This window comes from Branchiostoma floridae, chromosome 14 (assembly GCF_000003815.2).
Source record: "Branchiostoma floridae strain S238N-H82 chromosome 14, Bfl_VNyyK, whole genome shotgun sequence".
Classification (NCBI taxonomy): Eukaryota; Metazoa; Chordata; class Leptocardii; order Amphioxiformes; family Branchiostomatidae; genus Branchiostoma; species Branchiostoma floridae.
In genome coordinates, this window is record NC_049992.1 from 17272428 (window position 1) to 17284810 (window position 12383).

The following is a 12383-nucleotide window of genomic DNA, read 5'->3' on the forward strand; positions in this document are numbered from 1 at the left end:
GATAAAAACGACTAAAAAAAAAACGTTAAAAACAGCCGGAGCCTAACCTCTGCTTGGAGAGTATTTGAAGTATTGATAAATGCAGACTTGTTTGATTTAGTCTGAAAATGTTGCATTGGGGTGTCTTGAACACTTTAAAAATAGTGCGACACATTATGAAGCATTTAAAAATCGCACTAGTACTAGTAGCATGGTATTTTATTTTTGACGGTATACTTTAACAGGACAGGTGTCAACTGCTATGTGAAACCTGGACACACCCTTTTCCCAATGTAACTTGTGACCCAAATTATATACAACACAGCACCTGTAAACAACAGTCAGTATCATGCCTCCAGGCATATAATCCAGCAATATGTAGAAACAGTGATTGACAGCGTCTGAAGTCTCTTTGTAGCACACCTGCAACTGTATGTTCCTGCTTGGCCAGGCTTTTAGCTAGGATTTTATAATAGGGAGTCCAAACTTATTGGTGAGTCGCGGTAAGTGACTATTGTAGGGGGATCTGGGGGCATCCACCTTGCATGGTGCAGAGTTTTTGATGATTTTAAGTTAAAATAGTGCATTCTAAGGTATCCCAAGAGGCAAAAATACTGTTACAGATGTCACAGTAGAAGACAGTGACCACAGATGACCTGGTAGCATCCCTGGTCAATCAGAATTTCATGCTTGTCAGAGGATTTTCTCCCCAGTATAGGGAGTCTAGGGGCATCAAATTTCTTGCTATTCTAAGAAAAGTGCATCCAGATGACGCGATGACGCATGCCTGGCTAAAAGCCTGTGCTTGGCTATCTTCGTACATTGTAATTGTTTGAAATATACACTGATGTTTGGAAATGTATGTTAAATGTTTCATATCATAAGGGATATGCAAAAAGTAATGACACTGTTTCGGAGATAGAAACGCAAAGACTTCGATTAAAATGCCTGGTGGGTTTTCTTCTTTCTTTGTTGTCTTCCGTCCCCTTTATAGTGCTACTGTAAATGCAGAAACATTCGTGGTGTTTTAATATCCGTGGTTTTCAGGGTGGCCACTTCACTGCAAACTTAATGCTTGTTTTGTCTTCGGCCGGCCTAACCCTCTGTTTCAACCGCGAACTAGAATAACTCCATTTCCTATGTAGCGAAATTAAATCTCTGCACTAACAGACTTTCAAGTTACAGTTGTGTGTTAGCACGTCGACCAATGATGATGATGTTACAGTACATTTATCAAAATTTATGGAGGTTAGATATCCAGGTAAACTCTCTCTCTCTCGATTTAACATCCGTTGTTCCCAGGCTTTTAGCTAGGATTTTATAATAGGGAGTCCAAATTTATTGTTGAGTCGTGGTAAGTGACTGTTGTAGGGGGGTCCGGGGGCATCCACCTTGCATGGTGCAGAGTTTTTGATGATCTTAAGTTTAAAAAGTGCATTCTAAGGTATCCTAAGAGGTGAAAATACTGTTATAGAGGTCACAGAAGAAGACTGTGACCACAGATGACCTGGTAGCATCCCTGGTCAATCAGAATTTCATGCCTGTCAGAGGATTTTTTCCCCAGTGTAAGGGCGTCCAGAGCGTCAAATTTCTTGTTATTCTAAGAAAAGTGCGTCCAGATGACGCGTTGATGCATGCCTTGCTATGTTCCCTGTCTTACGAGGGTTGGACATTGCGGGATAAAATAAATATATAAAAAATATTCAAATGCAGTTTGATCTCCAAAACTGAACTAAAAGTGGAGAATTACTTTGGGACGCTTCGAGTGACATCCATCACTCTTCTTCAGCATCACTATAATGTGAGTGACAGATGCCGCTCGAAATGTCCTTTTTTATCCTGTTGTAGAGATTAAATTGTATTTGTATACAGACTTACACTTACAGCATTTCCTCTCTATGATATACTACCGTAGTGCATTGAACCTTATGCATGTGCATGTGCATATTACAGATTCCAGTCCATCGCTTCATATGCTTCAAGAATTTAGTTCAGTTGTGGCCGGGAGCGGTTTCCTTGATGTATGCCATATTTTGTTTGTGGGGTGTGTGTATTGTCTCGACGTCACATACTCCTGTTGACACCTGTTTAGAGTGACAATGTTTACAACGAATGGTGCAAAAAAAGTGTTGCGCTATAAAAAAAAATGTTTTACTATGAAAAAGTGTGGCCCTATTTTATGCAAATGAGTTCATAGCAGTTCACAACCAGTGATGCAGAAAAACAAAAGTGTTGTACTAGGAAAAAAGTGCTGTACTATGAAAAAATGTACTATCCCAAAAGTGTGGCCCTATTTTATGCAAATGAGTTCATAGTACATTGTACCACACATTTTTAATAGTACCTCACTATTGTGCACTATGGGTATATATATAAACACTGTAATTGAAGGACTCTGATTGGCTGAGGGGTATTTAGATGAATTTCTGTCTGTATCTGTATCTATATAGCCAGTATAACCGACTTCGGCGTAACACACCAGCTAATTGGCGTAACACACCAGCAATTTAGGCTTGTGTAAAGACATTTCAGTCTCTACAAGTGGATAAGGTTCAGAGATAACTTCCAGACATTTCAAGTGACATCCATCACTCTTCTTCAGTGTCCTGGAATAAACTGGTACATGTAGAACATAGGGCAGTCATACTTGTGGGTATACCAAGTCTGTGTGACAGTTTTTTTTGGGCCCAAGTACAGTCTGTGACAGAAAAGCGTCAAAGGAAGGAAAAAAATTCCCTGCAAACTTGACCAAAGCAAAAAAGGCAATAAATAATCAGGGGTCGAAATACACATACTTAACTTGCAATTTGCACATAATTTTTGAGATTTGCATGTAAAAAATATTCTGAACTTGCAATATTGCATGTTGAAAATACCTGGCCTATAGTAAAAATACTGAGGCCATGGTGCCTTTGTTTGTCTGACGGGGATCGTCACCGGTTGTCAGTAGGTGTTATAAATAATCAAATTTGGCTTTGCTGCAAACTTACATGCTGATTATGTGGATATCTTTCCAAAATTTCAAGTTCTGTCTATACTTTCATGCGCCAATTTCTGTCAACCAAAAGTGACAGAATGGGCAAAATTCTTATCTGTCTTGAGCAACAAAATTCTGCCAAAGGACGGAATGATAGATGCTGGCTAGAACATTGCAGTATTTTGCATGTAAATTTTTCAAATTGCACGTAAAATTTTTGCCAACTTGCAATTTTGCATGTAGCAAAAAAAATGTATTTCGACCCCTGCATAATTCATAAGGACTTGATTAATACGCAAGTGGGATCCCCCTCTTAGGAGACACCCCCCCCCCCCTAGCTAGATGAGAGAAAGCAAAATTGACATGATGTCTACTAGTAAATATTATCAGAGTGTTATCAATTTGGTTCTTCTATACTTCCTTTGTAGAGAGCACAGGACGTCTAGCTGATAATTCAACATGGAATTTGAGATGTCACCTGGACAGGAAGAAGATTATGATTGCATTTATTATTCAAGCAGGGGAGGAAATGAAGCCCTCAGAATCTTTCCTGACACACCTGTCTGGCCTTGGAGACATTTGTATATCAAGGCAGTCATGTTTGGTTGAAGGTAAAACTAGAAAGCCCACATTTTCAAAGAAAATGCAGGATGTTTCCAAAGGGAAAAGAAAAATCGTCAGAAAAGAACAAAGGCTGATTGTCAAACATGCGATGCCCTGTTCACAAGATGAAAGTGTTGTGTAGATATATCTTGATGAGAAAAAAGAGAAGAATAGATAGAAAATGTCCAAGGTGTAGGGCTGTGTACCTAAATACCCGTACCTGTACCATACCTTAAAAAATTGTTTAGGTACAGGTCCGGACCTAAACATCTGTATACCTGTACCTGTACCTAAACAAACTAAATCACTATTAAGTTAAACACTACTTTTTAAGACTACTGGAGTAGTAAATCCTTAATCAACAATGACAATGGTAATAATCTTGCAATTGAAACTTAAGAAAACTTGCAAAGAAATTGTTTTGAGATTCAAATATGTAATTCCCCAAACAAAGATGACAATTTATCACTAGAAAACAGTTAGCTACATGTTTAACGTACAATTACTTGGTTAAACTTTTTTAGGTACAGGTGCAGGTCCGGACCTGTACCTAAACCCGTGTAACTGTACCTTTACCTGTACCTGAAATTTGTTTAGGTACACAGCCCTACCAAGGTGGGACACAAACCTCCGTCCTACCTTGCACATATGGTTCCTTTGCTGGTTGAGCTTAACTTGTACTTGTGTTGTGTAATGGCGATTTTTTAAATGTTATAAACGGTCCCAGTTCTGAGTTTTCTTTGGCTGACGCTGGAAAAAGAACACAGGCCAGTATGCCAATAAAAACAATATGTTTTCCTTTGGAAGCATTAATATTCAAAGCCCAGTTGTTTAAGAGGTTTGATTCAATTGAATACAACCACTACACTGGTACATGTATGTCTTTGATTGTGTATAGAGAAGGTTTATAACCACTGTGGTATTAGTGACTGTGGTATCAGTCAGTGTACCCACTATGAAACCGAAAGAAACACATTATTTCAAACAGTTGCCACTATTTCACCAAGCTTTTACCACCTAAATGATCACCAAAAGACTACATTTCTACTAAAAGCACAAAATCCCACCATCCTACAGAATGTGGGACAGTTCATTAACCACTGCCTTCAAAGAAGAAGTCAAACCCGACAATAGTATTCATACTCATAGTATCATGTAGTTGATTAGACACTAGTTTTATGTATTTACCTCTCTTAGTTCTTGAGACTGTATGTGCAATTAGCCCTCGGGCATGATTTTGCAAATAAACATCTTATTATTGCGTTCATAAATTGCATGTGTAACTTGTAGAACTTTGTAGCTGTCAGAAAAGTAAACTAACAGTTAGTAACATACTTTGAATCAACAATATGTAACTGTAACTAGTGTAAGCAAAATATTATAAGGGTGAGAGTTAAAATTCAAGATGTTTTGCACTTTCAGGCTGGCCTCTCTTTTCTTGGACTGTAACCAGAACAAAGCTTGAAGTACGTTAGGATAAACTATTTATCAAACCCTGCCATGGTTACGTGCTGAACTGCATGCTGTAGACACAGGTTAAAGTTCACCTTTGTGAACTTCAGTCATGGTCGATAAGTTTGTTTACCGTGTACATCCGGTAAGGTCTGAAGGACTGACTTGCACAACTACTTTGAGCTATACTTAGTCATGGCTACTCCCAGTTTTTGGTCATTTTTTGTACATCATAGATACATAATCTAGACATTTTTCTTCGAAATTGGTCCGTTGTACTGTACTCTCACCTCTCAAATAAAAGTACCGGTACGTTTATTTTTTTCAGCCTCAAAATCCACCCGGTACGTCCTTATTTTAGACGGTACGTTTATTTTTATTTTTTCAAATTGTGGCTTTCTTTACTAACCAGGGACCCCAAAAATATTGAAAGTTTGGTATTTTCTGCCCATATTTCCGCGGTATTTTTGCTTAAAATTCACTATTTTTCGGACGAGGCAGCGCGGATTTCCCTGCCGCTAGCACTATGACCCAAACGCAGGACCGGTTCTGGACTTGCAAAAACGTTTCGGTTCAGGTCGAAAAATACCGAAACCCAGGTGATTCGGTACTGGACTCGTAAAAAAATATATCCTTTTCGTTTTAGACCATCTTTAACCTTCCAAAAATCTTGAAATTTGCGCTGAACAAAGACGAAAACATCGCCAAACATCGAGGTCACATGCTACACACACAGTCACTTACTCCCGTAAATTCTCTATAAAAACACAGAAATTAACCACCAACCAAACAAATTAAAAAGTTACCAATACTTTTCCATTATTTTTCACCTGTAGTCAACTTGTTTTAATGTTCCAGCAACGAAAAAATCCTTCCAAAATAAAGCATAGCGTTCAATCGGCTCGAAAACATCCGCCATGTTGGATTCATCAACTCACGCCGAATCTCGCGACATTTTTCTGCAGTACCGTTATTTCTCGATAGGGGCAGTGTCTATGGCCTCATTGGTTTCTGCAACATTGAAAATAGCACAAGTGGTGAATAAGGTATTCTAAGTTGGAATGTTTCTTCAAAATGTTATTTTGTAACAATGATAATAAAATAAACTTCTTTTTTTATTTCCTCAATTTTTATTTTCATTCATTTTTTTACTCAGATAAAGAAATTATGTGCAATAACATAGGAATTATTCTGTTAATTACTTGTACAATTAACTGATATGGTACTGATGCATAAATAAATAAAAGGAGCCTACCTGCTTATCATATTGTCTTGGACTGAAGTAGCATGGACACAGTTTACATGTCAATTTGGTATTTTTCCGGGGGGTACTTTTATTCCAGGGGGTACTTTTATTAGATTTTGAAGATTTGTCCGGGGGGTACAGTACTTTTATTCCAGGGGGTACTTCTATTTGAGAGGTGAGAGTAGATCCGTGACACCAGCACCTGTGGTAGTTGTTTGCTCAGAATCTGAAAGCTGTACTCTTCTGTATTTTGTATATATATATATATAGACCTCTATCACGCCTAACCTTTTGCACATTGCACATCTACTTTCTAATTGTAGGCGCCGTTGATTTATCTAGTGAGGGTGCTATTTCAGAACTTGGTGGAAGGGAGTTTCTCTCTATGATAGTTTCTAGGGGAAAATTTTTTTATTCTGGGTTGTTAACTAGGGTAGTACTAATTTTGGTAACTGTCCTGTATGTAAGAAAATAGAGTTGTTCTGAGATTTCTCAAGCTTAACAGAAAATTCACAAATGTGCATAAATGTTAGGTCACAAGATTGGCTTTTAACAAAAGATGCAAACTTAAACGAATGGCAAATATTTCAGATTTTCAGTATACTATAATATTGTATATGTGTGTAATAGAACTAATACCTAATGGAGAACATACTAACATTAATGAATGGGGAAGGTACTTGCACAAAGAGAGCTGTGAATGGCATTCCAATTTCTGAAGCACCAGGGAGCTAATTAATTTGGGTGACTTCACAAAAGCTTTTGAAAATTTTATGTACATATATAGGAGCCTCATAGCCTCCATATCAGGCTTTCTGGGGCCTTTTTTTTGCTCATAATACACTTTTGCTGGCCATTTCTGTACTCGGTCGCTGATTGCTGGCGTTTTCTGATTGCCGGCCTCCGAAAGCCGGCATCCAGACGGCGCATGGAAGTGGTAGAAAAAACGTTTAGCCATTCATCTGCCCTATTAACACATATGTTAGGAATAATTCGCAACTCCTTGAGAGGCAATTCGCATGTCGGCTGCAAGCGCTCTGTCCGGTAGAAATGCGTGCAGTTTATTAGCCGTCCACGGCAGGCAGGAAATTCACACCTCCTAGTTAATCGCCCTAATCGTTTTTTAATATCACTTTCATGCGCCGTTTGGATGCAGGCTTTTGGAGGCCGGCAATCAGAAAACGCCAGCAATCAGCGACCGAGTACAAATAGAAATGGCCAGCAAAAGTGTATCATGAGCCAAAAAAAGGCCCTAGAAAGCCTGCTATGGAGGCTAGAGCCTCACTGGTTATGCAAGGGCTGATCATATGTAGGTGGTACCTATAAATACACAATGTACACCCAGCTATATATACACAGGCTACATGTGTACATGAAGTAAAGACTGTCATTTGTGCATATATGATCTCTCATTCTGAAGGTTAAATTTCTTACTAGTAAGTGGGTCTTCCAAGATATCTTATTATGTGTATAATGTTGTATTCATGGCTGTATTGTGCCTCCAGATATGTAAATATTGTGAATTATGGCTAAATTAGGGAATATACATGTATATTTTTTTATGGATCGTAATACAGGTCATTTTGTGATTTAACTGATGTTTTTGGTGACCATCTGTAACCTTCCTCTGGCCAATTCTGATTGGTTTACTTTGTATGTTTGTGACCGCAACTGTTAGCAGCGACACCTATCGCTGCAGTTCAATGTAAACCGGTCAGAATTGCCTTGAGGAAGGTGACAAAAAGTCATCGGTGAAAATCAAGTTGCGGTTGTGTAAAAAGAGTCTCTTTATTCAGTGCAGGGTTGTAGCCAGCCTGAGATCATTTTCAGTCCCCTTGATTTTGAATGGGAATCCTATCGAGCACCGAAGGCATGGCGTGACGTTGCGCGTCATTTCTAGGGGTCTGGGTCCCAGAAAATTTTTAGACCCCCAGAAACACTATTTCCTGCATTTTGAGGTGCAAATTTTGCTTGTAGACTAAGCTGTTCAATGGCATCTGTTTTGGTGAAGAAGAACAATGGTTTCAATGGTTTTCAAGGGTTTCAATTTTTTTTATATCTTTACATATCAATTTTTGTCTGTCCCAGGGGATGGAATGGGGAAAACTTTTTTCCATCCCCAGCTGCAAAATTCCTTCAAAGGACTGAAGGAAAGGTACTGGCTACAACCCTGATTCAGTGATTTACATGTTTGACATCTGTCTGTTTTGTCTGACCTTGATGTTGTCCATCCCCTGCAGGTTTGTAAGTGCAGATGTGGGAAAGGCTACTTGCGGAAGGACACAGAGTGGCGTCCAGAAGAAGACACCACTGCTAAAAAGAAGAAACAGAAGAAGGGTGGATCCTCCCAACAGCAGGAACAACAAAAACAACAACACAAACAACAGCAGCAGAAAGAACAACAACAACAGCAGCAGAAAGAACAACAACCACCAACACAACAACAACAACAAGTCAAGCAAGCGAAACCTACCCTGAACCACCCTGTAGTGAAGTGGCCTGCTCCATACATGCTGCCTATTTCTGAAAGGTCGACCCCTCCCATACCGGAACATTACATTCCTGGCCTTAATTTTGAGGAGCAGAACGGACAGAAGAAAAAGAAGAAGAAGAAAAGGTCAAAGTCGGGGAAAAGCGAGACATCCTCCCAGAACTCTGAGTCCAAACCTCCCACTCCTGACGATCTTGAGAGCCAGGATGTAGAGGAGATAGTAGAAACTGTTGATAAGGAAGAGGGTGTGGTAGAGCAACTAGTAGAGTTGGGTTTCTCCAGACAGGCTAGTGAGGAAGCCGTACAAATACATGGTTCCATGGAGGAAGCTTTAGATTCCCTCCTTAAATCCTCTTCCTCTAAAACAAATGGTGATAATAAAATAGTTGATAAAGAATTAAGCACCGTTGTGGCGCCGCCACCAAGAAAGGTAGACAGCAACGGTAACCTTACTGTGCCTTACCCAGTACAGGAACTTATGTCCCTGGGTTTTTCGAGAGAAGACAGCGAGGCTGCTTTAAGAATTCACGAGTCTTTAGGTTCTGCTGTAGAATATCTAATGGCGCAGCGTCAGTCTGCTCGTTATAGGAATAATCCGCTCGGAAATGGTTTTGTTGCTAGTCAGCCGCTCGCTCCCACTGTCTTTACACCACGGCCTCTTGATCAATTTTTTCCGCAAAATGGTCCCGCTTTCCCCCAGCAGCAATTATTTCTTCAGCAAAACGTTGAAGTTCCCATCTCCCAAATCCCCACTCCGTATTCTAACCCGACATCCCAGCTCTTTCCGAGTTTACCCCCGGGGTTTCTTCAACACCAAGTCCCCACCCCACCCCAGCCCCCACCCAGTGTTCCCTCAATCGACGACCACGTCCCCCTTGAGGCTCCTGCAGTTAAAACTAATGATAAAACAGACATGTCTCACGCCATGCAGCGTTTAATGGACATGGGCTTTTCTTATAGACAGAGCGAGGCGGCCTTTAAACAACACGGCCATTTAGATTCAGCCCTGGATGCTTTAATATCTGGTGAGTTTGACGATTTTAATTGGGAAACGCAGCCCAAACGTAACGCCAATAAAACCGACCCCTTTACCAACAAGGTGCTAATAGAAAACTCAAGTTCCGAAGCCGATACTACTAACCAGGGTGGCACTTTTCCCTCCTGGCATCCTATGCAGAGTCAGAATTTTATATCCTCTTTAGATACTTTTTCCCTCCCATCCAAAGTGCCTATTGGAACGCCAGCATCTGATAAACAGGGCATGCCAGAGGATCCCATAACGGCCATCTCCGTCAAAGTCCTGACAGACATGGGCTTCACTTCGGAGCAGAGCTACAAAGCAATAAAAGAACACGGGACTGTGGAAGCAGCCCTGAACTCTTTAATAACCTCTGCCTTTAACCAAAGTGGCTCTCTTGATACTGAAGTGTATATGTCTGACGAAGAGGATTTTCCAGAGAGTCTAAGCCCGCCCAAGTTGAACCACTCGAGGTCTGCGTTCCAGCCGGTAGCGCCAAGAGCCACGCAGGTTGGACCACGGCTTACCAAAAGTGCCATGTTCCCACATGCTGCTACTGCTCAAGCGCCAGTCTCCTTACCCAAACAGCAGCCGACATTTTCCATGCGTGCGTCTGCGCCGGTTGCGGCAAGGCCGGCAGCGCCGAAGGTCGTCGCCATGAACGGCCATCACGGGAAGGCCCCCGGAGCAACCCCGACCCCGTGCGCCGCCCTATGGGTGGGGAACGTCACCGCCAAAGTCAGCCAGGCCGACCTCCAGACCATCTTCGGCAAGTACGGCCGCATCCTGAGCATCAAGATCATGCACGCCAAAACCTGTGCCTTCGTGAACTTCACAAACATGGCGGACGCCACCAGGGCGCGCGACGGGCTCCAGGGGACGGAGATCGGAGGGATGGAGCTGGTCATCCGTTTCCCGGACAACCCGATCATCAACGCCGACGGCAACTTCCTCATGATGAAGTCCAAACTGAAGACCGGTAACCAGACGGGAGGCCAGTCAGCCGGGAAAGTCAGCCAATCACAGAGCTCGTACCAGCAGGGGAAGATGAAGGGTCCCGTGGAGACGGAGTTCGGAGAGGAGTGCTTCTTCTATCGCACCACCGGCTGCCATTTTGGAAAGAACTGTTCCTACTTACATATCTCCCACCATAAGGGAGTTGATCTTTGAAGCTTTTTGTTATACCGTATATTATAGAATTCTACCAGGGCTTGGCTTGCAAGATAACTTTGGGGACCAAAGCTGCTTCAACTTCAAGTACCTTTGACATTAAAACTACGTAAACTAATTATAACGCATTCACAATATGATTTTCTTGAAATACATGTATCTCCATAGTCCATGCTGGCGTATTGGGGATGTGAGTAGAAGTGTATCTCGAAGAAACTACTGTAGACCTTTATGGAAAGTCCTTAAGTTTGATAAAGGATGGTGGCTTGGAAAGTCTTCTCCTTGTATTTTGAAAGATTGTTGCAATGTGCCTCAAGTCTCAGAAAACAGGAACACAGTTGATACTTGTAGAAGTATGGTATTCAGAAACTGTTAGGGGCTGCATAGGCATGGGCATTCCAAATCCTTTTTCTGTCAAAATAAGGGACCAAAAATGTGCGCAGAGGAAGGTGTTTTTTTATAATTGTGTTTGTTGCCTCCTATCAGTGCCAAGTCTTGGTGACCAGGTTTTACCCACTTTTGGGCTTGATAAAAGAGTATCTATTTTTTCATGTGATTTGTCTAAAAAGTAAACTGGTGACCCAATGGCTGAAATAGTAAGTGTTAGATGTGATGAGTAGTGTTTACAGTTTGAGTTTTCTGTTTAGTTTAAGTGTCTTTAAGCTGAATTCTTCTTTTGTTGTGATGTTCATTGGAACTAATTAGTAGTTGGGAATTTGCAACACTTGCCCATATAGGACAGTTTTCCATTACATATTTAATAAATGCATTAAACTTTCAACTTTGCAAGTAACTACTTACCATATCTTAGCGATTTCTGTCTATGATTTACAGGCACAAATACCAGTGACGAAATGTTAAATTGTGTTTAACATGTAGGCAGGAAGACCACCTTGTAATGCAATAAGTTTTCATGCTGAACTGACTTGTTAAAAGTAACTCTTCAACAGCTTGGTTTGCAGACAGTAACAGTTGTACAAAAAGACAAAACCACAGAAAAACAGTCATGAATGATATTCTTCATATTTTTTTCAGACTAGAGGCAGTGTATCGTCTTTTTGTAGTCATGTTAGTTTGCACATATATTGTTTACTTCATTAAAGAATCCAACATGATACTGTTTCAGACTTAAACAAAATTTGTGATATAAGACAGAAGGTATAGTGCACTTCAGTTGGTAGTTCGTAGCTTAAAAGAGGTTTGCTTCATAATTACCTTTATGTTTTTATTGATACATCAGACAACCTGCTACTTACGTTGCATTGTTATAATCAGCTATACAAACCTAGACATTTCGACACTGAAAATGTCTGCAATGGACACATTTAATTTACTATTTTAGTAGCTCTAAAGAATGGTTTCATGGAATTTGAACTAGCTAGAGGTACTAGTATATACATGCATGTATAGATCCACATGCCATGGGAAAGCTACTCTGTTATTTTAC

The 12383-nt window shown here is 40.6% G+C and overlaps 1 protein-coding gene across 1 annotated transcript in view; it reads left to right on the plus strand.

Annotated features, from left to right (window-relative positions):
• Window positions 1-11852, plus strand: part of LOC118430962 — a 17241-nt gene extending 5389 nt beyond the window's left edge. The window contains exon 3 of the mRNA XM_035841993.1: window positions 8498-11852. Within this exon, the coding sequence (XP_035697886.1) occupies window positions 8498-10936 (2439 nt within the window). The 3' untranslated portion in view covers window positions 10937-11852. The remainder of the gene's footprint in view (window positions 1-8497) is intronic.
• Window positions 11853-12383: the final 531 nt, after the last annotated feature.